General features: G+C 40.5%; 1 protein-coding gene across 6 annotated transcripts in view; it reads left to right on the top strand.

Annotated features, from left to right (window-relative positions):
• Positions 1 to 26,442, top strand: part of IRAG1 (inositol 1,4,5-triphosphate receptor associated 1) — a 97,845-nt gene that overhangs the window by 13,771 nt on the left and 57,632 nt on the right. For 4 of the 6 annotated variants that reach the window (XM_061610408.1, XM_061610407.1, XM_061610412.1 and 1 more), the window contains exons 2-8: positions 3,857 to 4,010; positions 7,654 to 7,747; positions 15,326 to 15,517; positions 18,800 to 18,900; positions 22,063 to 22,133; positions 22,913 to 23,086; positions 25,739 to 25,804. In XM_061610408.1, the coding sequence (XP_061466392.1) occupies positions 3,857 to 4,010; positions 7,654 to 7,747; positions 15,326 to 15,517; positions 18,800 to 18,900; positions 22,063 to 22,133; positions 22,913 to 23,086; positions 25,739 to 25,804 (852 nt within the window). Of the gene's footprint in view, positions 1 to 3,856; positions 4,011 to 7,653; positions 7,748 to 11,484; positions 11,540 to 15,325; positions 15,518 to 18,799; positions 18,901 to 22,062; positions 22,134 to 22,912; positions 23,087 to 25,738; positions 25,805 to 26,442 lie in introns of those variants that run through there. The other 2 variants (XM_061610409.1, XM_061610410.1) reach the window with 2 other exon arrangements.

Genomic DNA, 26,442 nt, shown 5'->3' with positions numbered 1-26,442 from the left:
CATAGCTCTCTGGGCGGTGTACAACAGAGAAATAATACAACAAAGAAATATAAATATACACAGTATATAAGTAGCCAAACAATAATAATAAACAACTAATGAAAACATCTCAATAAATATACAATTAAGCAATCCCCACACACTTCACAACAGTGTCTAACAAAAATATGCTGTAGTCCAAATAACAGCAAAAATGAATCTCCAAAATTAAATCTTGACCCCAAAAACAACTAAAAAACAACTAACCCCAGTAGTCTATAGACATCCCGAGCAGCAGGTTCACGTGCACATACACACACACACGGTCTCTGGCCCCTTCAGCAGTTGCTGCTTTTGTAGCTGGAGAGAGACAGGGCCCCACCCCTCCAGGCCAGGTGGAAATTAGCCAGAAATACAGGGAGCAGGTCTTGCAGAAACTCACACAGGTAGATGGTCTCTGGCCCCTTCAGCAGTTGCTGCTTTTGTAGCTGGAGAGAGACAGGGCCCCACCCCTCCAGGCCAGGTGGAAATCAGCCAGAAATGCAGGGAGCAGGTCTTGCAGAAACTCACACAGGTAGATGGTCTCTGGCCCCTTCAGCAGTTGCTGCTTTTGTAGCTGGAGAGAGACAGGGCCCCGCCCTTCCAGGCCAGGTGGAAATTAGCCAGAAATGCAGGGAGCAGGTCTTGCAGAAACTCACACAGGTAGATACTTTGAAAAAACTGCTGATAAAATTTACTTGCATAGAACTATAGGGGCTTTACAGAGAAATTCAAATCTTTCAACAAAAAATAGAATTGGGCAAGTAACAGAAGTATTTTCTGTAACATGGGGTTGCTAGTGTAGAAGGAATAACACATCACTGCCAATTTTAAAAGCATTTAAAGTGGATGTGAATGCTGCCATAAATACCATGGAAAGTTGCAACAAATAGTCTCCTGAGACATGCGTATAAAAATTTGTGTTGGAAAAGTCTCTATGGCTTCAAAATTCAGTCCAGTGTATTTTAAGGACTTGCCCTCTTGCCTTTTCTTATAAGAGTAAAAACGTTATTTTAGGTTGGAGTTTTAAGACTCTGTCTTGGGGCATTGTATCTAAGTAGTGGGAATATCACTGATGAATGGTGATAGGATATTAATCTTAGAATGTTTTTGGATTTTGACTGTGCTATTTAGTGAGTGTTCTCATCTGATTGAATGACTTCAGAGAGTATGTTACACCCCTACTGGGATTTTATATTCCTCTGAAATCAAGGTTTGCATCTTTGTAGCTGAGAGTCTAACAAATGACTAAATTAGAAGTCACACACAACTAGAAGTGCATCTTCTTTCCCCCTATACTGTCCTTTATCTTTCTCTACCCCTCTGTTGCAAAAGGTGAAATTAATCATCTGTATTTTAATACTAATCCAGGTCTCCCTCTGTGCACCCTTATGTAGCAAAAAAATCTAGCACCGTTGCACAAGGGAGAAGTACATGCAGACTCTTGAACCCTGAGGTACACACAGGTGCAAACAATCTGAGAGAATAGCATACAACAACTTCTGAAGTGAAGTTCACTGTTAGACATCTTGCAGGTGGGAGGGCTGTGCTATGTTTGTAAGGGAGACAGTAGCCAGGGTCAGTTCTAAAGGGCGGCCAGGTTGGGCCCTGGCCTGATGGCCCCTGGAGCTACAGGGGGCCCCTCAGCCGCCCCTCCGCTCCCCTTATGTGATCCACGCCATCCCCACTTACCTGTCTGCTGTCTTTTACCGTTGCCCTTAACAAAGATGGCGGCTGCGGTTTCCCTAAGGTACTGAAGCCCCTGCCGCCATCTTAATTGATGGCAGAGATGCGCGCATGTAGCATGCATGCGTGCCATCAACAAAGATGGTGGCGGAGACTTCATCCCCTTAGGGAAACAGGCGTCACCATCTTGGTTAATGGCAATAGTAAAAGACAGGAGACAGGTAGGTGGGCTGGGCTGGGCTGTGCGTACGCACACACACACGCCAGGGCCCAGGGCAAGCTGATGCCCAAGGGCCACGGCATTCCTGGAGCAGGCCCTGACAGTAGTTCACAGCTGTCCTGCAGTGTCCTCCATTGTAAATATAGCAGGTCAGAAGTGGAGCTGAAGCTGATTTGTATTCCCAGTCAAAAATCTCCCATGTCTAAGGTTGCAGCAAAGTTCAGTTTATATAAACCTTCTCCCAGTCCACATCAAGCACTTGATTGAATTCAGAAGCCTCATGTTACATGCAGACTGGTTGCACTTTTCAAATGTTTAAAAATTTAAAGAAAATTTTGCACATAAATTAAGGCCCAGGTTAGAAGAGGGATTCCTGTCTTTGATGCTTACGTTTGGTTTTTTAGCCCTCTCACTCACTAGCTCAAGTAACACACCCGAAGACACAAACCAGGGCCAAGGACACACTTGTATGAAATATACTAGGAATTTGTTTTGGCTTAAACATAATCAGGTCTCTGGTGCTTTATGTTTACCAGCACTGGTGCAACCAATGTCACTCATCCCAATTTTGACCAACTTTTCTCTTTCCTCCTTTCCCCCTCCCCAGAATATAAGGATGACAGACCAGTCAGATGCTACATTTCACCAGCATTCACTCCCCACAGAATAAATAGGCTGGGCCCAGGTCTTCTTTTGTCTTCTTCCTTTTTCTCCCAATCGAGTACCATTGGTTTAACATCTTTGTTTGATGGTGAATAAAAGAAAGCTGCATATGAATAAGCTCTTCTGATATCCATGCTGCTTTGGTGCCTCTCCTTTTAATCTCTGTTCAGCACTTCACTGTCAATAATGTTTGGCAATGATTTATAATATCTGGCAGAAATTCAAGTTACTCTGCCTCACCTTAGATGCTCCAGTTTTCTTTGTCCCCAAGCCATCACATCACTGCTAGGTAGGAATGAGCTAGAATTCTGCCCAATTTGGATTTGGTACCAAATTTTCCATTAATTCGCTTATTCTCAATAGCTGAGGATTGGATTTTAACGTAGCACATTTTTGCAGCTATATTTGAAAGCAGACTTTAAAAAGAATTTATCTCTAAAACATCGATTGCAACAATGATAATTTATTGATATTTCCTTTTAAAAGATTGATATTTCAAAACATCTATATTTTTTCTGAGCAAAAAAACCTGGATTGGTAAAGCAACAGCTAGCATATACAGAACGAACTCAAATCGATGCCAGCCTGTTAGGTCAATGAAATGCTTTTGAAATGGCACCAGCCAACGAACGGATCCCATCCTTACTGCTAGGCCAAGCCTGCTCAAACGATTAATCTTTTTCCTGCAAACTTATGTGAATTCAAGTTCAGCATTCCTGTCTTGAGTGATTTGACTGTGCAGTCGTTCTCATAAGTCCCATTTTGCAGGCTCTTGAACAGATGGATTCTTACTCCCCTAGCTTTTAGTATTGACTGTTAACATAGAGTAGTGGCATAGGTATCTGATAGTAGCACATACATAAAAAGGAGCATTTAATAGTGTTCAAAAGTACCTTGCAAAGATTACTGGCTTCTCTCATTAAATATGTTTCTTCTGTAGCTATAAGGTCTTCAAAGTGAAAAGGCCAGGCAATATTTTCAAATATCTAAAACAATAACCATAATTGTTTAAACTCCATTTTAGAATAAAGTTACTCCTTGAAAATAATTTTTCTTTTCTTCCTGCTCCACACCAAATAAGCTTGAAGTCATTTTTCCAAAACATCTGGTTACATCAGATTGGATTTAATTTGTACTTTTAAAATAATGTAATGGATTTGTTTTTGTTAGTGCAACTTTAATGTTTATAGCAAAAGGCATTTGCACATTACATAAGACACAATGTTGCCTCCTAGTTTCTGATTTTCAAATATTGTGTGTTAATCACAGATGCACTGAATTTAGAACATATTTCAGCTCAAAAGAGATGCTGTCGCACATTTCCTAATCTGTTCTTCCTGGGCCAGAGACAGGGATCCAAAGAAAATCTCTTAAACAAGGAGAGGCATGCCTATAAACCAGAACATGGGCAAAACACTGAAAGGTAAAGCGAACTTATTTTTGTTGCATGATCATTGTCTTAATAATAAAATGACTTGTAAAGTTAAAGCCCTTTTTCAGTAAATACTTCACCAGGAGATGCTATTGCTAAAAAACAGTGCACATTTTATGCTTAAATAGGAAGATGTTTCATGTAATAGAATTGTTAAACTTTTGTTTTCAGATATTCTTTAGATATTCCTATTAACTATTTTGATAAATAGAAAAGTAACTACGGCCAAACTATTAAATGTCTGTGATTACATTTAACATGCATATATGTGTGTACATAATATAATATAAATATTTAAATAGCAGCTGTGAAGCACTCAAATTAGCATTAAATCCATGGCATACTGGGTGGGGATCAATTTCCCCCCCTCAGGCTGCAGTCCTGATGAAAACAAATCCCACCTCCTGCTTCTGTTTGCCATGGGAGGTAGGCTGCACATTTTCTTGGTATTGGTGAATGGGTGCCAGTGAAAATTCAACAGGCATGGCAGTGTTGTTTTGTCTAAGTTTTTCACATTTCTTCTATCTCAAGTCTCTACCTCTATATCTGGACAGCTGGGGCAAGGAAAAGTACCAAGGTGGGCTGAGGGAAGGACCCCCTAGGCAGCCAATTAACTTACACTAAGCATGTATTTATAATTGAATAGTGAACTGAGGGGTAAAGTGGGCATACCACTGGTATGTTAGTATTCCAGTGTATTTTTTTTAGACAGATAACCATTTTTGTTGTTAAATTTCATCATAAGTTATCACAAGCTGACTAATCTGTGAGGGTAAACCAGGGACTTGCTATCTTTGTGTTGCTCTACATGGAAGGTTCCCAGGGACACTGTTAGAAATGGAGTGGTGTATCTGCAGAAATTCCCAGATTGTGTATCTTGCCTCATCCATATCCAATAGGCTCTGTGTGCTCTAAGGTACCATGACCATTGTACCCAGCAATGATCTGGACATAGAGCCAGAGACTTCAGGGGCACCTGATGGGGAACTGGGTGAGGGATCAAGCTGATTGCTGAAGATAGGGAGAGGATTACACCTGAGGCTGTTGGGACAGGAACAGGGGAACATCCCAATCTACTAGGGCCCATAGGACCGGAGCTTGTAGCCTCATGGGCATCTTCCCCTGAGAGATGCCTCCTATCACACATCACCAGTCTGGCAGCACAGGGATCACACCAAGAGAGAGGCTATGGAATGCAGGAGGAGTGGTTGTCTTCAGGCCAGAGGGCTGGCAAATATTTTGAAAGTAGCCATGATTCTTGTCTTGTAAATACCTTCATACAAAAAATTCAGCTGAAAAGTTGTATAACTTCTTGATTGCATTCCTTTATTGTGGACTTTTAAAATGAAGGCTATGAAAGCTGATTCTGTTTCAGCCTGGCTATCATTTGACCAAAAATATGTTAGCTGGCTGATAAAAATAAATAATTCTATTGAATTTGAGAGGCCTGCATCATCAAGGATTCTTACTATTCATTCATCAGTCTAAATTAAAAGACTGAGCAAGATACACATCTGTGCTATATATGGTGTAGGTCAGATCTATTATGTACAAGATCTAAAAACACCAAAAGAGCTCAGGAACATCCAGCTACCAAAAATCCAAAGTATCCACTGAAGAAGACCTTTACAAGTTGAATCACGTTTGGGAAAGATCTAGTACAAGATTTGAATGCAAGGAATGTATTAAGAATATTTTATTGCCATATAAGATGGTTTTTAATAATGTTCTATGATTGCTAGCTATTATATATTAAAATTACATTTAATACTTTAGATATTCTAATAGATACATTACCGAGCCCATTTGATTTTTTCCGAGGTTGTTTAGGTTGGGTTTCTATCCTTTTTGGTTTCAGTCGAATATGTTTTTTCCATTCACACAATGAAGCATTCCTTTGGGGATGATGAGTCATGCTGTTTCCTTGTGGCTCTGCCCTCTAATTTTACATTTTTACTCCCTCTGGTTGCTCAGTTACTGGGCATGTGAAAATATTTTTGACCTGTGCAGCATTTCCACTCACTCCTGCCCCCACTGCTTCCTGAAGTTTGGCGGTTGAAAATAAGTGGGGTCATTTGCCCCTCCCCTTCTTCCTTTTCCCGGTTCACCATCACAGTTCTTTCAGTCGTGCAAGCAGCCCTCCCTTCCCTCTTTACGCTGGTCTGTTAGGAGGATATAATGTATTTTGGCAGTTGATGAGAAGTGGGGTCACCGGCCCCTACCTCTCCTTCCTGGTCTGTTACAAGGAGTGAATGAATTTCTTCTCCCCCACCCCACCTTTCTGGTGGGAGTGTGGCAGCAGCATGTTCTCTGCATTGTTTCAGAAAGCACTGAGAGGATTCGTACCCCTGTTTGTGTGTGTGTGTATGCGTGTGCACTCCACTCATGGCCAGCTCTGTCCCCACCTGCTTTGGTTTTGGCGCTCTCCAAAACACCCCCTTCCCCAAAGTAAAAATTAATCCAAAAGCGAATAATGCTTCTAGCTGATAAAAGGTTTTCCACCCCTGCTAGCCATTTTGAAGTGAGCATGAGCAAGAACTCTTGCAAGAGCTTCTCCCAGCTTTTCCATGAGTGTAAAGCTCTGTTAGACCAGTCTTGCACTGTTGCACAAAACTTAGGGAGGGAAACAAAGGCAACTTTCCTCCACTGAGAAGTGTCACTGCTTAGTCTGTTTGGTGGCTGTTTACTTGGGGAGGAAGGGAGGAAAGAAGGGAGGGCTGCAGCAAACTGTGAAGAGGGGAGGACAGAGCAGTCGGAAGCTTCTGGATAAACCCACCAGAAACAAAATGGAATTCATGGGAGCAATAGTGGGCGTAGAAGGGGGAGTAGCAGAAAGTGATGATTCAGGCCACCAAAAAGCATCAAAGCAAACCGTCTGCCAAGACTTGTGGAGGGGAGGGGAGCCGTATTGTTGTAAATTTTATGATTGGCTGATTGGGTTACTCTGAATTTGCAGGGGGAAAACAATGTGTTAGATTCTGTTTGAGATAATGTCATGTAAACAATGCGAATTAAAAGGGAACAGCAGGACCTGCAAACACACAGTAAATCTCCATGAGGATAATATCTTTTTCAAAATAATAGGGCTGTATAGCATGCAAGACAAGTTTGGTACAGTGCTCAAATTAAGAGAGGAAAGTTAATGAAATCCATACGTTCCACATTTTGGTTCCCTTCATCTACTTTTTTTGTCGCCAAAACATGCCCCCTACTGCCTTCTTAAAATGGTAACTAATGGAGTCAACATTTAAGGTAAGAGGCCCTGGAATCCTCCCCACTCATTCTGTAATTCAAGGACAGGTTTGGTAACATGCAACTGGTTCCTGTGTGAACAGCTGCAAATGCTGTTTAAAGCAGGGATAGAGAACCTGTGGTCCTCTAGATGATGCTAGACTCCAACTCCCATCAGCCCCAGCCAGCATGGCTATGGTTAGGAATGATGGGAGTTACAGTCCAACAACATCTGGAGACCCACAGGTTTCCCACCTCTGATTTAAAGCTATGTTTAAATCTGCATTACTTGGGGAATAGTGAGAGCTCAAGGACTATATGAAAGTGCCAAGATATCTTAGAAAATTATTTTTAAGCTTCTTATATTTGTTTTTCTTTTTTCATGCTTGCTGTGGTTAAACAGAACACTTGAGGTCAATAGTCAGGCCAGCACTGAAGATGGAGTGAAGCACCTTCATTCTAAGTCTTTGCCAAGGTATTCAGCTGTGACTCAGAGGGTAAGTTTACTGATTATTTGTATTCAACTTTCCCTGCTGTGGTCAAATGAGCTGTAAGAAGGGAACAGTTTTTTGAAAGCCAAACATTTCTAAATACTTTTTCCTTTTATGGAATAGAACTCTTAGAACATCACTTCCTGGAGATTGTATTCTCTAACTGCTCAGTGATACACATAAGTTCCTTGCATCCCATGATGAGATTTGAGCCTTGGGGTGAGGATTAATCCTCTGCCTCTCTATTTTAAGCAATGATATTATGAAACATGCAAGAACTAAACAAAACCTATTTATATTGTATTAAATAATATTAGAATAGCAGAACATAATGGCATGTGGCTTTTCTTTTCTGACTTAATTGTGCAATCTGAACCAATGTTCTACAGTTTATAAAAAGCTCATTTTAAAATCTGCTTTAAATGGAGAATGTGTCACTCATTGGATTTTATGCCCAGTTAACGCCCATGGAGTTTCCTCCTTGGTTGACCGCTTCAGTGTAGTGCCAATTACAGCTAGAAAAGGTTCAGAGGAGGGCAACCAGAACGATCAGGGGGATGGAGCGACTCCCTTACGAGGAAAGGTTGCAGCATTTGGGGCTTTTTAGTTTAGAGAAAAGGCGGATCAGAGGAGACATGATAGAAGTGTATAAAATGATGCATGGCATTGAGAAAGTGGATAGAGAAAAGTTCTTCTCCCTCTCTCATAATACTAGAACTCGTGGACATTCAAAGAAGCTGAATGTTGGAAGATTCAGGACAGACAAAAGGAAGTACTTCTTTACTCAGCGCATAGTTAAACTATGGAATTTGCTCCCACAAGATTTAGTAATGGCCACCATTAGACAAATTCATGGAGGACAGGGCTATCAATGGCTACTAGCCATGATGGCTGTGCTGTGCCACCCTAGTCAGAGGCAGCATGCTTCTGAAAACCAGTTGCCGGAAGCCTCAGGAGGGGAGAGTGTTCTTGCACCTGGTTGGTCACTGTGAAAACAGGATGCTGGACTAGATGGGCCACTGGCCTGATCCAGCAGGCTGTTCTTATGTGAAGAGTAACAAATGGGAGAAAATGGATGAAATTCTATTTCCCCCAGAACCTCCCTCCTTCCAGGAGAGGCAGAAGATATTTATTATTACATTTCTATCTACCTTTCCTCCAATCAGTTCAAGGTGGCGTACAAACATGGTTCTTTCTCTCCTGATTTTATTCTCACAACAACCTTGTGAGGTAAGTTAGGCTGGGAAGCAGTGACTGGTCCAAGGTCACCAGTGAGCTTCATGGCTGAGTGAGGAATTGGACCCCGGTCTCCCAGGTTCTATCTGACACTCTAAGCACTACACCACACTGACTCTCAGATAAACTTTTGATTAATAACTTTATCCTTTGTTCCCACATTATCCTAGAATAGCAGTGTTAGTGGTTTTATAAAACAATTACTATTTGATATTGTCCGTTGCTGAGAATTGCTTGTCCAGTGTGATTTTGTATGACTTTAGAGATGGGGGGAAACCCAAAACTATATTTGATAAACTGGATGTTTGCATGTATTGCTAATGTGGCACCCACAGAACCCTGTGCAAATTGCATACCTCTGTATCCAAAATAAATTTTAAATCTGCCATTTTGAGCTTTAGGAATCTACATCTTCTATAACCAAAATGCATATTCCTGGCCAAGTGTCAATTCAAATGCAGTTTGCTTTTTTGGGGTTGCAAGTTCAAATTTAGTCTTTCTCAATATAACTTTCTTTCTCTCTCTACACCCACTCTCCAACAACACGTGCCCACTGCTTTTTTTAAGACATGGAGTTCCTTTCTTGGTTTACAACTTCAGGGAGTTGAGTCGTCCTGGCCTTTAGGATCCAGGTATCACCACTCCTTTGAAGATGTACCAGTTATACAGATAGAGAGAAGAACCATTTGGAAAGGAATTGGATATCAAAGTGTAGGAAGGAGGTATTACAGGGCAGAATCTTTTGCCTGTATACTCCCTGAAGCTCTTGAATGAATATCTGTGATGGTCCAAATCAGGAGGCCAGAGGATTTTAAAAAAAACCCTAGTTAGTTTATTTTGATTCATGGCAATGAGAATGATTGTCACTCCTTTCTGGAAATATTTAGAGGATGCCATCATTGCTTCTTGGTATGGCAAGGTCTGGCATTTAGCATTATTGGGAAAATTAACTTAGAGGGTCCAACTGCTCAAGGGACAAATTCAGCAAGACACATTTTATGCTGCATGGTTCACTTTTATTAAATTTTTAATGGAACAAGACGAGCTCAGAAAATTTGCTTCATGGCATGCACTTTTGTGGAATAGGTAACAGACATGTATCCTTCCTCTTGTGGAAGAATTGAGAGGTTAATAGAGCATCCAAATGAGGAGTATGGTACACTGTGGAAAAATATAATTGTGTTTTTTCTTTTCATTTCATTTTAGATTGTATAGGGTTATTGGCTTCCTAGTTTTTATTTTGCTTTATGTCTTTGTACAGAAAGCAAATTCTTTTAAAAAATGTCTGTGGAAAAGAGGAGCTGGTGGGAAAACAGTTCACTGTGACTGTGCAAAGAAAGCAGAGAATGCAGTTTAATTTTCATGGTGAAGTTCTGTGCCCTCAGACCCAATAATCACTGCATTACTGTTTGGTTTGAACATCTTTTCTTCTTGCGTTACAGTACACACGGCATCTGCATATGGCCTTTTGGAGTTAATCATCTTCCGGGGGGTGATGGGGAGGAAGGTTTTCAGGAGACTCTTGAGGAAGAAAAGGCTTTCATTTCTGCAAGACCTATCTTCTTGTAACTTTTTTCTCCTGGGAAATTCTTATCATTGTCAGTGACATACTTCCATAAAAAGCCTGCCCTTTAACTAGAGGAAGCTTATTATAAAAACACACTTGATGTAGAACAAATGCGAAATTTAAAACGGTACACTACAATGGATTTAGAATTACAAAAGAGGAAGAACAAAGTTGAATTGAGGGCAGGTTTCTCAAACTTCTAATCCATTCATTGGTGTGCTTTTTTTTTTTGAGTCTTGCATAAATGGGCAAATTCTAAGCAGAACTTCCAATCAAAATTTGGAATTGGGTGCAGTTATGCTCACAGAGATGTGGTTTGTCAGAAATGAACATTTTTTGAAACCTCAGGAAAACTAGTTCTGTGAGTTTGCAGCAGAAGCCAGCTATGCACAACATTGATTGGCCAGCACCTAGAATATCACAACAGTCATCAGGGTATCAAGCAGAGAGAAGTCCCTTCCCATAATCTATAACCTAAGCTCCAGAGGCATGAACTAGAATCAGTGGATAGAAATGGTAGGGAATCAGATTTTGACTCAATCAGCCTTTCCTAATCTAGTGGTCCTGGTTTTGAACTACAGCACCCACCATTCCTGACAATTGCCCATGTTGGCTGGCAATAATGAGAGGTTGTAGACCAAAACACATGAAATCCTCTAAATTGAAGAAGGCTGGGCTAACTATTAGGAGAAACATCCTGATAGTACCAGAGAGTGGCATTGGGGGATGAGGTTTTGGATCCTTGGCCTCTCACTTGTGGGGTGCCACAGGGCTCCATCCTCTCCCCGATGCTGTTCAACATCTATATAAAGCCGCTGGGGGCTATCATCAGAAGATTTGGGCTGCAATCTCACCAGTATGCAGATGACACGCAGCTCTATCTCTCATTCAAATCTTCACCGAGGTTGGCTGTAGAAACCCTGTCCAAGTGCCTGGAGTCAGTGAGTGGCTGGATGGGAAGGAATAAGCTGAAGCTGAACCCTGACAAAACCGAGGTACTGTTTGTGGGAGACAAGGGAAGGTTGGGGGATGTTGACCTGGTGCTCAATGGGGTACAATTGCCCCTGAAAGACCAGGTCTGCAGCCTGGGGGTCATTCTTGACTCCCAGCTGTCCATGGATGCTCAGGTCTCGGCTGTGAGCCGGGCGGCACTGTATCAACTCCATCTGATACGGAGGCTGTGCCCCTACCTTCCCAACCATCTGCTCCCATCTGTGGTACATGCCCCGGTCTCCTCTCGCCTAGACTACTGTAATGTGCTCTATGTGGGGTTACCCTTGAAAACGGTCCGGAAGCTGCAACTGGTACAGAATGCGGCGGCTCGCCTGATTAAAGGCAGCCGCCGGCAAGATCACATCACTCCAGTGCTGAAGGAGTTGCACTGGTTACTGGTTGTTTTCCGGGCCCAGTTCAAGGTGTTGGTTCTGACCTTTAAAACCCTATACGGTTTCAGCCCAGTCTATCTGGAGGAGCGCCTCCAACATCATCAGGGATGCCGCTCAACAAGTTCAGCCTCAAAAGGCCTTCTCTCTATCCCACCAGTTAAAACAGCTAGACTGGTGAGAACTAGGGAAAGGGCTTTTTCAATTGTGGCCTCCACTTTGTGGAATTCCCTCCGAAATGATCTCCGCCATGCCCCCTCTATGATGAGCTTCCACCGGGCCTTGAAGACCTGGGTCTTCAGGCAGGCTTTTGGGGTGGGTTAGGTTTTATTATTATTGTTGAGATTTTTAATGTTTTAATGTATTTGTATGTTTTTATTTTGTACGTTGCCCAGAGTGGCTGGATAGCCAGCCAGATGGGCGACTAATAAATGTAATAAATAAATAAATAAATAAAATAGTAAGAGCTATTCAACAGTGGAGCAGATTGTCTTGGGAGGTGGGTGGGATGTCCTTCACTGGAGGAGGCATTTAATCAGAAGCTGGGTGGTAGTCTGTCAGGGATGCTGTAGTTGTGTCCTGCACTGCAGATCCTGCATTAAGTAGGTGTTGGACTGGATAGCCTCCAAGATGCCATTCTATGATTTTGTTTTATTATTATTATTATTATTATTATTTACATTTGTATACCACCCCATAGCCGAAGCTCTCCAAAATTTACTTCTATAATCTCAGAACCTAATGGAGAAGAATCAATATTTCAGTGGATTATTTTTTATCTAAATATCTCCTAGCACAAGCAATGCAAAGAGTTTACTGTACATATGGCTGAAAAACTGGCAGATTTTCTTTTTCTATTTAGAATAGCCTATGGAAATAGTTAAGAGTGCCCAGAATTACTATTTTTAAATATGTTATTTGGGCAGGGATGTAATGGAACTAAGATGCAAGTAGAAACACTTGTGTGGATGTTTTCTAGGCATGACTTCTGCATTGATTTCAGTGGGAAAAAATGAAATCCCAGGCTCTGTGACACTGAGATGGTATCCCAGGCTCTCTCTCAGGAAGTTAAATCTACCATAGAAACCACAAAACACTGCATGTTTCCCAAAAATGAAACTAATGTTCTAGTGTGAGAAGAGATAGAAAGGGTCCCAATAAATAAATAACCTGTACAGCAGCCTTTCCCAATCTTTGGGTCACCAGATATTGCTGGACTACAACTCCCATGAGCCCCAGATAGTATGGCCCAATGGTCAAGAATTATGGGAACTGCAGTCTAGCTACATCTGGAGATTCACAGGTTGGGAAAGGCTGCAGCATACAGTATGAAAATGGTTTCCGAAACTACTGCTAAAGAAAGCTCATGGCTTCTAGCATTTGTTTGTTTAAAGAATTTATATTCCGCTTTTCAGATATACAACCTCCGAAAAAAATGCTTTACAGTTGTGAAATGCTACAAGATCAATAAGGATTAACACAATATCAAGAAGATGATTTCAAGAGAAGGCCATTTTAAAAGACCAGATAATCCTATCAGTCAAACTAATAAGCCTAGGAGAATAATTTTTTTTTAAAAGTTCTTATCTGGAGTTGAAAAAGTGGCAGCATAAAGTGAGCTTCCATGGGAAGCAAGCTTAAAAGTTCAGGCATCACAATAGAAAAAGCCCTGTTCTGAATCACTCACCTGCCTCACCTCAGACAGCACAGAGACCCAGAAGAGGGCATCTGATGAGAATCCTAATACCTAGGTTCATGTGGGAGAAAAGGCAGCCCTTGAGGAATCCTAGTCCTGAAATGTTTAGGGCCTTTATAGATAGTTAAAATACTGGTCATATGGAACAAGATACTACTAAGAAATAATTCACCAGAATGTCTTGACATCAGTTGCAGTCCTTGCTATCAGCCCTTTGTTTGAACCTAGGAAAAGTTCATATTTCCTTGTGTGGGACAGAGTCACTATCTGAAGTAGCAAAACCATCTCCTATGAGCTTTCCCTGGATTAATGTACTTGAAGCTGGCCTATAATGAAATGGGCCAAAGGCCACACATTCATTTTTGATTGGAACTTAATTTGAATTGAATTGAATTGATTAAATTTCTATCCCTTCCTTCCTCCCAGAAGGAGCCCAGGGCAGCAAACGAGGGACAAAACTCTAAAAACATCTTAAAAATAAAACATCTTGAAAACATCTTTTAAAAAATCTTCAAAAACATCTTAAAAAGCAATTCCAACACAGATGCAGACTGGGATAAGGTCTCTACTTAAAAGGCTTGTTGAAAGAGGAAAGGTCTTTAGTAGGCACCCGAAAGATAACAGAGATGGCACCTGCCTGATATTTAAGGGGCGGGAATTCCACAGGGTAGGATAGGTGCCACAACACTAAAGAATGGACCTCCTGATGAGATGGTATCTGTTGGAGGCTCTCACCTGCAACGCACTGTGATTGACTGGGTATATAAGGGGCAAGAGGTATCCTGATCCCAAGCAGTATAGGGCTTTGCACACCAAAACCAGCACCTTGAACTTGGTCCAGTAGCTAATGGTCGGCCAGCTTGAAATGAAGATGGGGAATCTGTGGTGCTCCAGATGCCACCAGACACCAGCTCCCATCCCAGTCTAGCCAATATTTGAGGATAATTGAAGTTGTGCTCCAACAGCTTCTGGAGGACCACAGATTCTTGAACTCTGGATTAGGTACAAACTTTGAGCAAGAGTCTATATCCAGCTGGCAGCAGTTTAAGGGAGTGTGAGGGGTAAATAATGCAAGGCATACCAGCTACCAAGGTAGAAGGCTTGGCCAGAGTGCTATGCCTGAACAGTGGCCTTAAGTCGTTGGTACAGTCACCTAATCTGTACTATGCAAATCTTCGCTTCTGTTCCAAACCAGAAGTACCAGTTTCATTCAAGCCAGTCAAAAAGATAGTGTGTGTCAAAACTGTGGTATGTCTGCTTCTACCACAGGCTTACCATTGAAATACATGTATACAAAAGTGTTTTGTGTTCACTAAGCATTATCCATACTAAATACGTATTGTTTATGAAGAAATATCATTCTCAAGTGCTATTGTTTCAGTGTACCTCATCACAACCATTCCTTTATTTTTTAGAGAGTTTTATGAAGAGCAAATGTAGAGGTCTATCTTAATTGGAAAAGGGAACACTTTAAAGCTAGCTAATGAAACTTCCATGCAATTATTCAAGGAATGCTGAAAAAGTTTCTCTTAACGTCCTTACTGTGTTACGTTAGACCTTTGAAAGCCAAAGTTAATAAAACACGAGGAGAAACATAAGATGTTACTTTAAACTTTATTGCTGCTTGTTATTATAAAGTGATCCCAGTGTTAACAGCCTGGACTTAAAATGGATTTGATTTGTATTTTTGGCATCTGCTATAGCCTTGGGATCACAAGGCCCCACAGTGCTTATCTTCAGAGGTTAACTTGAAACAGACATTCCCATCAGTGCATGGTCTTTTTAGTCCACATTGCAATCCAACGTGTCCCTCACCTCCCATCATGCCAACCCTACCTGAAGAGGAGGGACAGCCAACTGAGACACAGCACTCCATTTTGCCCTCTCCAATCAAAGTAAGCAATGTTTATAAATCTGCTATCGTGATAAATTCTGAAAAACCTCTGTCTGCTTTGTATTAGTTGTAGCTTTCTGAATATAATTTGCGTGTTGAGTTTGATGAAAATATGCTTGGTTCATCTTGTTCCCGCACTCTGTATTATCACAATGTTCTATGTTTCCTCACCATTACCTGGATTTTGATAGCAAGTTGGGGCGGGGGGAAGAGGAATGGAAGATTGGCACGACCCCAGTTAAGTTCTACTAGATGGTACAAAAAGGGGAGCTAGACATTGGCCGCATTTCTTGGATACATGAAAGACTCTGATCTGCCAAGTTCACCCTGTTTAGCATAGTCATCCTAAAATTTCCATGTAATTTAATTCACATTGATGATAAATGGGAATTTATGTAGCATAATATGGTGTGTTACAGCACTGCTTATTGATCCTTGATTATTCCAGTTCTCAGCACCATTGTTCTTGTCTAAACATTCTTATTTGTGGGGCTGGATAAGAAATATACACTTTTCTTTTTCTAGACTGTACTCAGGCTGCTGTCAACTTCCTAGTAGAATAGACAGTTATGACATTATAGCTGAGGATGTTCTACAATTTGTTCTACTTAACCTTTTAGCCAGTGTTGCCTCTGAAACTAGTCCTATTATAAGATACACTGGAGAAGCTTATATTGATGTCTTTTACCATGTATATCCAGACTATATGGCCAGCCCTGGAAGTAGTTCCTGAACAGATAGTACTGCGTGAGACAATGCATGAGGGCTTCTAGCTAGGGTGAAACAGAAATGGTAGTAGTAGTTGCTACCAGAGTTGGACTAAAAAAAAGAAAATAATATAGCCCTACTTGGTCTTCACAGCAAGCTCAGTCCATAGTTTCTTGTAACATTGACAGCATGGGACACTTTGTATCATGCATGTAGAGACAACTATGTCAGCATGGCTGATGGTTTCACAGAGAACTTCCTAACCCTGTAATCTCCCTCAAAAATATTTTTGAGAATTGATGTTTTGTACACAAGTTGGATGACGTGTGTAAAATGTATGAAAGAAGGACCTATTGCTAATATGCAGTACTGAATAAACACATCCAATGATTTGCAAGCCTGCTTCTTTAAGATTTATGTTATCAAATGGCCTTTTTTAAAAAAAACAGATCATCATGTTCTCTTGAGATGTGTTGAAAACTTTAAAGCCAATGTATATCTGGCACATTCAGTTTTACTTTTATCATTGTCTTCTAAACCTAGGACACAGTATTCTGCTCTCTGGATAAAAACATCCGCTCCTTTTCCTTTTAACATCATAGGAAAATGTTGTCAGCAGTGAACTCTGCAGTGATTTGTCATGCATTCTGACACAATTACACATTTGTGCTGAGGGCTAGTTTCCTGGTTTAAGATAAACAACCCAGTTGTATGTGAGTTTAGTGATCAGTCTAATGGAAGGCAAACAGCATAGGTCAAAGTAGTCTTGATTTTCCTCCTTTTTACCTGCAATTATGTATTTGTACCTGGGGAAAGCCATTATATTTGCTAGATAGTATTAGAAAAAGGTAAACGTTCAAACTGACCCTGCCAGTCCTCCCATTATGGAGAAAGAGCTGGCCCATTTTTTTTATTTTTTTTTAATCCCAAAGAAAATGCTTTGGCTGCTTGGAACTCTGGAAGGTGAAGAACGAAAGCTAAAATGCTTGGTCACACCTTGATAATGGGGAAAGGTTCCTGGAAAATTGTACATTGGACTCATGGAAAAGTTCTCTTGAAATGTGTGGGTATGCTGTAATCTCCATACCACAGCCTCTTGTGGTATGGAGAAATTAGCAAAAATTTAGAAATGTAAGATTTTTCAAGCAGTGTCTCCCCCCACCTTATGCAGGAGGCAAATAAAATAAAGCTATGTCCAAAAATGTGGTGTTAATTTTTTGCTTTGTAAAATGTAGGACTTGCTTCCGAGTAGTCATATACAAAGGAAGTGCCAACCTTATAATTTGAGGTTCAATTTTGACATTTTTTTTAAAAAAGTAGTAATTTAGCTAAATATAAAAATCCAGCTTCTCATGCATTTTAGATTTTTACAATAAGTGCAGTATCTGTTGGAATATAATTGGTTTTGGTTAAATCTATACTCACATGTAAATACATTTACCAACTTTCTATCCGGCTTTATGAATCTGAATAGGTGGCATGAAACCTTATGCCAAAATAAATGTATTCGTTTTTTAAGGTGCCACAAGAGGGCCTTTTTTCTGTTTGTCCAGTAAACCCCTCTTGGAGGCAATGATATAATATAGATTGCTATTTGAAGCATGTCTAAATATTTAGAAACGTTTTATTAAGATTAATAGTTTCACTAAAGACCATGGCCCTGATCTAGCTTTAGTTCAAACAAAACTTTAAGGTGCATCTAGTTGCATGAAGATGGAGATGTGTATCTGCATGAACTTTATAATGTGTGTCCCATTCAGTGCCAACTGTATCCTCCCTAGGATGCACATCTGACATGCCCAAAGCAGACTGAAGCTGCCAGTGCAAGCCTATTTATGCACATGGATCGCCTTAGTTGTATCTGTATGTGCATACCACCACCCATCCTGTTAATTTTAACTAAAACAAGGCCTGTTACACAAGCTGAACATTCACATATGCTAATAATAAATAAAATAATTTAGTATTTAAGGCATGATTTTTAAGGAAGTTAGTATAAGCTGGAGTTCTCTTGGAAGCCCTGGTGAGGCATAGGCCAATTCACATACTACATTTATTTCACTATTACTCCACTTTGGGTCATGGGTTCACCCAAAGAATCCTGGAAGGGTGCTGAGAATTGTTTGTGAAGGCTGCTGAGAATTCCTCTCACAGAGCAACAACTGTCAGTTCTCTGGAAAGAGTCAGTCCCTCTTCCCAGAGAACTCTGGGAATTGTAGCTCTGTGAGGAAAATAGGGGTCTCCTAACAACTCTCAGCACCCTTCCCAAAGTCCTCCATTGTTTTAAAATAGATTTGAAACATCTGGGTTCTTTATAAAGTTGTTGTTGACAAATGCTAATTCACCAAGAATTGTATATCGATACCTCTTGGATTAAGGTAGTGTCTGCAGTAGAGAATAGGCCTTGAATTGTGCAGAGCTTGTGAATATGCCCTAGGTTTTCATGTGAAAATAAAGTGATAGCTTTATTTCATTGCAGTTTTCCTGATAGCTTTATTTCATTGCAATTTTCCTCTGGTATAATCTTATATTCCAAGTTAAGTTTTTAAACTATATTTTTTCACACGCTATTCAGGAGTCCCCTGTTGAAACAGCAGCATGCAATGCACCTTCTATAATTCTTCCAGAAAACACAGTTACACCAGATACAGAAAGGGAGAAAAATCTGGCTTTCAGGTAATACATAAATAAGCACATACAATATGATTACTACCCTGCCATAAGCACATGTCGGGGATGGAAACCTATGCCCCCCTCAGATATTGTTGGACTCCATCTCCCATCAGCACCAGCCACCATGGCCACTGAACCTTACAGCACTCTGTTAATGCTACATGTATAAGCTCTACAAGTCAGGAATGTCTGAATTATTTGCTGTAAGCTGATTTGAGCTTCTGTTAAAACCTTCTCTATGTTTTTTTTTACTCTTGCCCTTAACTTTATAGCGTTCTAAAATATAAGTAAGGATAGAGTTGAAAGTTCTGTCCTCTGTAAAATAATATTATAGGGGCCAATGTCATGTGGACATCTGCATCAATCTCTTTTTTGTAATGAAATCTACATTTGAATAATTGAACATAGACCTGTGTCCTGGATACTTGTAACAAGCAAAGCAAATTTTTTTCGCTGCTGGAGCATGCCAGCTTTTTCTTCATGTGGAGATATTTTGTAGGACTATGTACTTGAAACAAAGTACATATCCAGGTTTTTTAAGAATAACACAACTTTAAACTTGTGGATTTAAAGTAGGAATACTTGGATGTTCTCAGGCATTTGGGCTAAATCCTGCAAACTTTGGTTAGAGGAAGTATACTTACGTAGTTTTTCAAATAAATATTTCAGCATCAAAACCTTTTGACAACTACATTGCCCCAAAGGAACAGCTGTCTTACCTGGCTACTTGCCCAGTTAAAACACAACTACCACTCCCCTTCTCTTCCCTTTCCCTGTTTCCTATTTCTCTTTTTCCTCAATTTTCTCGCTTGTGTAGCTTTGATTTCTTACCTGGATGAAGACAGAAAACGGGACTCTCAGTGAATTGCTAACAATAGAATAATATTATGACATCCAATTTCAAGTAGATTTGTTAAAAGTGTATTAGTACTTGTTGCTGTTGCTTGTTGCTGTTTTATGATAATAGAAAATTTCAATGAACTGCTAATTAAAACCACAACAATAAACCAGAACCCTTTTCTGGGAGAATAGGATGTACCCAATGACAGAATGGCGGGGTGCCATCAAGTGGTCCATGGTTGCAGTATCTGGCTCCCATCTTGATCTTGGTATGGCATGGAAAATATTTCATACTGCAGAAGTTATTCTTACTAATTAAATATTGCTGACATTTCTAGAGCAATTATGTCAAAATATTTTGTTCATACAAATTAAAACTGAGATGAATTTAATGGGAAACTTGCATATTTAAGAGGGGAGAATGTTTCTCATGGATTTACACACAGTGTGAAAATTGATACTGCTTTGCTGGCTGTTGTCCAGCTCCCATACAGAAAGCACTGTGTAGGAAGTCCCAAAGGACTATTTAAGTGCAGAGTGGGACGTTACCTTGGCAAATGTGTATTTCCAAATCCATATTTGTTAAAGGCCAAACTAGACATTTTTCTGCATTTAATGTGCAGGGTTTGTTTTGTTTTGTTTTAAATGCAAACAGCATCACCTGGGGGATCTGGTAACCATTGGGATCACAGCAGGTGTGGAAGGGAAATTTAAATTTTTCCTTTCAGTGCTGAGGAAAATTCCTCATCTAAAAATGCTATTTGTTTTGGGGGGAAATCACCATTGGAGCCAGATGCAAAGATACATTTAGTTTGTCCGTAAGTTAATGGGAATGAGGGGCAGAATGTTACTTGGCAGAAGAAGATAAGATGGGCAAGATTCAGGAGGCATGCACTTAACCTTTCTGCACCTGCCAATTATCTTGGCAAATATCACCTCTGCTGGGCTTACTTTAGGTTTCATAACCTGGCTGGGATGGAGGAAATTATTAAATGTGGGAAGGGGGGCACTTGATCTCTCTCAATCAATTTTTCTGGCAGGTTTTCACCTCCTCATTACTATTAAAAAAGAAATGTGTCGGAAACCCTGTTTTCCTTGTAATGACTAGTTCCATCTTAAGGCTCCAGGGAATTATTTAGGGCTTATCCACATGGGAGCATTACTTCATACTAAAGATGCTGTTTTTACCCCCATTTTCTATTTATGCCATCCACACTAAGGGCTCAATGCTAGCTGCAAACACTGTGTTTTCTATTCACACTGAGGAGAAGGATCAATCACGCAGTTTCCTAATGACCATGTCTTATGGTCTTTTCCACTCTCTATTGTTACCTGACAACTGAGCATGCTCAGTTTGTTCTACCAGTTAGTTTCATTTAAAAACCAACACCCAGAAGTGCGATTAGTTGTATTTTCACTGGTACAATACAGCTGAAATACAAATCATTGTTTGAGCAGTGTTATGCTTTTGTGCACAAGTTAGGGGGAAAAGAAAAATAAGGAACCATTTTCAGCAACATAAAAAAAGCTTGCAGAATGGGGGAGAGCAGTTGTTTGTCAGCCCACAGGAAATAAAATGAAAGAAGGGAAGAGGAGGGAGTGGGTGTGGAGAGGGAAACTACTGATACACCCACCTAAAAGCATCAGAGCAAAGCATCTGCAAGCACTAGAGATATGGAGCGAAGACTTTTCCTTTCCCTTTTCGTATTGTCAGAGGACTGTGTTAGTACGGGATTGAAATGGCATGATAGCTTCTGTTTGCCAGTAACATCATAAGAACCATGCAAGTTAAAAGGGGATGTGAATAGCACCAAACACACACTAAACCACCATGTAGATGAGCCCTTAGTCTCTGAGCTGGTTGACAAGGCCAGGCTCAGGGAGGCCCAGGCATTAGAAGCTCTCCCCCAATACAACCCATTTTTCATGTGTCAGTTGGCTTCCACCTGCAAATTAATGAATAGGATTAATTTATACAAAACAATCACATGTGCCAGTGGAGACTGGTGGCTCCGATGTCAGCAGGGCAGTGAATCCTCTGTGGGTTTTAGAACTTTCAAGGAGCAGATTCACTGCCCCACTGACATCAGAGCCACCAGTCTCTATTGGCGTGTACATCTGAGCCCACATAAATGTCTAAATCAGGCCCACAGTTCAGTTGTTCAATCAACCACCAGGAAACATTTTGAATGGTGGTCAAATTGTGTGTGTGTGTGTGTGAATGCATGTACAGAGGGAGAGAGAATTGTCTCATATGAATTTTGTTTTAATAATTAGTTTCAGTAATGCTCAGTTTTTCCTCATTGGTCTTTTCTCCTCCTCCAGACCCATTAGTCCTCATAAGCGGCATTCTAACAGAAATGCTAGGACATCAGCTAGCTTACTGACTTCCATGGGTAAGAAACAAATTTCAAACACATTTTCATTTTCAAAGTCCATCTTACACCTATAATAGCAGAATTTTGGATGTGGCTTGATGAAAATCCATCTTTTCTGTGGAGTTGAGTATCTCTCCTGTAGAGATTTTAATGACTGTACTATGTTTCAGGATCCAATATAATGGTTTGAAAGCTTGTTTATACCCTTCATTTAGGATACTCAAACTCTGTACAAGAACAGGACAAAAAAGGAAATACAGGCAAATAACGTAGGCTTCTATATGACATCCTAGTGAGCACAATTCCTTTTTCTCTATCAGTGAGGATGGTACAAGGGGTTTAGGGCAAATCTTACTTCTGACTCCCTTGCCAGATGTAGAATGCTATCACAGGGCAGCTCCTCACACTCTGTATGTGTTTCAGTGATTAGCATGGCTTCTTCTGAAATAAATATATATATATATTATAATATATATTCCTATATAAGGAGGAAACTGGCAAACTCTGCTATAAATAAAATAAATAATAAACTGCACCTGTTTATTACAATTTAACACAAAGATTGCAGTGTGTGGGAGGACATTATGCATTCCAACCATATCACTATTGCAGTAAGTCCATGGTTCATTAACGCTCAGCTGTATCAGAGTTTCTAGGAATTCAGCATTTTAGTCAGAGTGTAATTAGATGGCAATTTGTTGGGTAAAATCCATTCCATATAGCACACAAAGAGATGAAAGACTTTAAATGCCCAAATACATCATACAGCTTGGTAATTCAGATAATTTTCCATGTAGATAACACAGGCCATGTAATTGACCTGGTAAATGACCAGCTGACAGAGGTTAAAATATCTGATGAAGATAAAAAGAAGAATCTTCAATTGTTAGAAGAAGCAAAGAGGGTGAGTGAGAGGTTCCTCACACGTAGAGGAAGAAAATCCAGAAGCAGCCTTTCAGAGTCTCCCGCAGGTACAAGTTTTAAATGCCATACTTTGAAACTCTATGCAAATGGATCTCACAGTTAGCCAATGTGCAATGTTAATTATGATCATTTTAATTGCAAGAGTCCTGTGGCACTATAAAGACAAATATACTGTACCATATAAAGTGCTACATGCTTATTTGTCAGCATATTATTAGCATCATTCCTAGATTTAAAGATGCATGCTTCCTTCAGCTTTTCCTCATACTTCTCATGTGGGCATTGTTTGTTCCCGTGTTCATCAAGTCATGCCATATACCCCTACCCCCAGGATGGCACACTCTTCCCTAAACATCTGCACTTGTAGCACAAACATGCTGAAGGCCATATAATTGCACCCATGAAGACTTCCTGGAATCTGCAATCCCGATTGTTTAAAATGGCAGTTTCTGAAGAAGCCTACATGTGTACAACGATATGCATGAAGGCCCTCTTGCTACAGACATTTGCACTGTATGTGTAGATGTCAAAGGGAGTGCACAATACTGAGGGGAGAGGGTGGCTACGTGACACAGCCCTGCTACTAGTTCCCGTGTGGCTCAACATGGGAGCAAAGAATGCCCTAATAGAGCTGTATTCTTCCCTACATCCTTGTAAGTATTACTTTTCTTTCTAGAAACACGTAATGCTGTGATACAGGGCACATTTTTCCTTTATGTACGCCTGCAGCAGTAACACTGCCTAAGAGGGGTATTCTGACTACTTTAGGAGGAAGGGACATTCTGACTAAAAAGCAGCTTCTCTTTTTCCCAGACTTTTATTGTGTAAAACATTTCACAATTCTGTGAAGCAGATAACTACTCAGTGGTTCAGACTGGGTTGAATATAATTGCTATACTGAAAAGGGCAGCGTATAAGGGAGGAGCCACTGTGCCCATGAAGCCCAGAAGTAGCATAATTTTTGCACCCTCTCCCATATTATTCTGGCTGTGGTCAGAAGCATAAGTGTGGACTTGATGTGCATGTAGTTTCTGAGCATAAAATAAAGAACCAACTTGTATGGTCTGAAAGCTTTCAAGACTTTAAAGAACTGAAGTTGGTCTAGTTAAAAAAAACACTCCAATTTTTCTGGCCAATAATTTAACATCAGGGGTGTTCTCTCTTGGTTAGTAGAAGGTAGAATTGTTAAAATTCTAAGTCTGGTGGGAGTTAGGGAATACACCTTTCTATTACTTCCATTGATTCTGTGCCCCTGGTCCTGCTCTCAACAATATATATGCTCAGAAAAAGCATATAACAGTCCTTCAGGGACTTTACTACTTCAAATACAAGTGGAGGGGAACAGTCTGAATAGTCTGACATGTTAAAAATAAGTGAGGAGGAGTTGTATAGTGGTTAGTAGTGCTTTGGTAAAAAATGAGGTTCCCGTACTCATATCATATGAAAATGCCATGAGTGGCAGCACAAAATGGCTGCCAAAAAAATAGGTGCCTGTATTCCATACCAATGAACACTGTCCCAAAAAACCCTAGTGATTAGAGTGTTGGACTAAGACCAAGGAGACGTAGGTTTGAATCCTGGCTCAGCCAGGAGCTTACCATGTGACTTTCTTTCTATGAACAAGTGACTTGTTGCAATTTCTCAAACTAACTTGCTGATCTGAGAATAAAGTGGAGGAACCATGAGCACCATCTAAACTCCTTGGAGGAAAAAATAAAAAATTCATAAACAAATATCCACCCATGCATAGCATTTGTCTTTTGGGTTGCATTCATTATAGCACTAATGTAAACGTTTCATCAGTGCAAGGATTTCTCCTTGCACAACATAACTTTCTCTCCCTGCTTCCCACCCCCTGTAATCCCTTTATCTGTTCTGGGTGTTCCCCCAACCATCCAGAGCTGATATGGAGACAGCACAGGGGGAGGGGTGGAGGAGGAAAATTCCCAATTGGATTGCGCAAGTGGAAGTCAGTCCACTTGCACAATTGTTTAGTTGAATACCAGCCTTTGTTTTTTTAATGTAGGGGAACTTTTAAACATGTTGTCTGCCCGCTTTCATTATTAAGTGGGACAGTTTCAGGAGATCTATGCCACATGTTTCCAAACATGTTGATAAGGTCAAAGTAGAGCTGTCCTCTACATAGGCCTTGATGCTCTAGAGCTTCTGTGAGATCTTTTCGGAGCCACTTGCTTTGGACTCATTAAATAGATCCTATGTCTTGGAACCAGAGGCCTTTGCATCAGGAGAGGCTCAGACTGATCTTGGGTAAAGCACTGAATGGATTGCGGGGGAGGAGGTTATTACTTACAGCAGTTCCTTTCCTTTCTGGCCTGTGATACTGGGAGCAGTATACCCTACCCAGTGCAGTAATAGATATGGTGGTGTTAAGCTATTAAAGCTGTGTGAGTCTTGAGCCTGACAGCCTATGAAGCGTGTTCACGGAATGCCTCATTTTTGTTCAAGTTTTTTGTATATGGAAATCCTTATTTCATATTAAAGTGGGCACAAAGAAACTGCCTCCAGTGGAGGTACTACTTTACTTGCACTGCTCTCCTGTACCATCACCCTGTAATGCCATGATGCCATTCTGATTATCTGTAGCAGATTTAATTCTGTCCTTACTGAAAACTAAATAGTGAGAACTAACTACTCACAAGAACTAACTATTCATTGTTGTGTTTAACTTAAATCCCCAGCACTTAGTCCGAGTGTTTCACCCGCCCCATCCCGGAGCAACTCTTTCACTCTTCCAAGTCCAGCAGGTAAAATCAATACTGCATGTCCAATTTGTTGAACAGTCATAGAATGTGGCTATTACATGATCTTGTAATTTTTTCCTAGAAGTGGAAAGCTAGAGATCTTTCTGTGCAAATAAAATAGGAAAAGTTTTGCAACAGTATGTGAATTTATCATCATCATCATCATCATCATCATCATCTATTACCCGCCCTTCACCCAAAGGTCCCAGTTTTAAAATACAATGTTAAAAACAATTTAAAAACAACCAAAAATTCCAAAAAGCATGTCTCAGGTGTCAAAGGCCAGGGTAAAGAGGTGTGTCTTCAGCATTTGCCTAAAACTGTACAGCAAAGTTGCCACATGCACCTCAGTGGGGAGGGAGTTCCACAACTAAATATAAGAAGATGCTTGATCACATCTAAGCTCCATCTAGTCCAACATCCCACAGTGGTCAGCTAGATGCTTCTGAGAAGCCAAAAAGGTGAGTATGAAAAGCCCCTTTGTCCTGCAACTGTCATTTAGAGGCATATTGGAAAGAAGAGGGAAAGAATGGTACACGCACACATTTTCTATTCTACTGGTGCAACCCTGACAAGGGTTTTAGATTTGGCTATTTGTCTCCCATGACACCTCCCTCATCTAGCAATTTAGCTCTGTTAAA

This window comes from Rhineura floridana, chromosome 2 (assembly GCF_030035675.1).
Source record: "Rhineura floridana isolate rRhiFlo1 chromosome 2, rRhiFlo1.hap2, whole genome shotgun sequence".
Lineage (NCBI taxonomy): Eukaryota > Metazoa > Chordata > Lepidosauria > Squamata > Rhineuridae > Rhineura > Rhineura floridana.
Note: the sequence above shows the minus strand (reverse complement) of the source record. Positions and strands in the feature narration are given on the sequence as shown.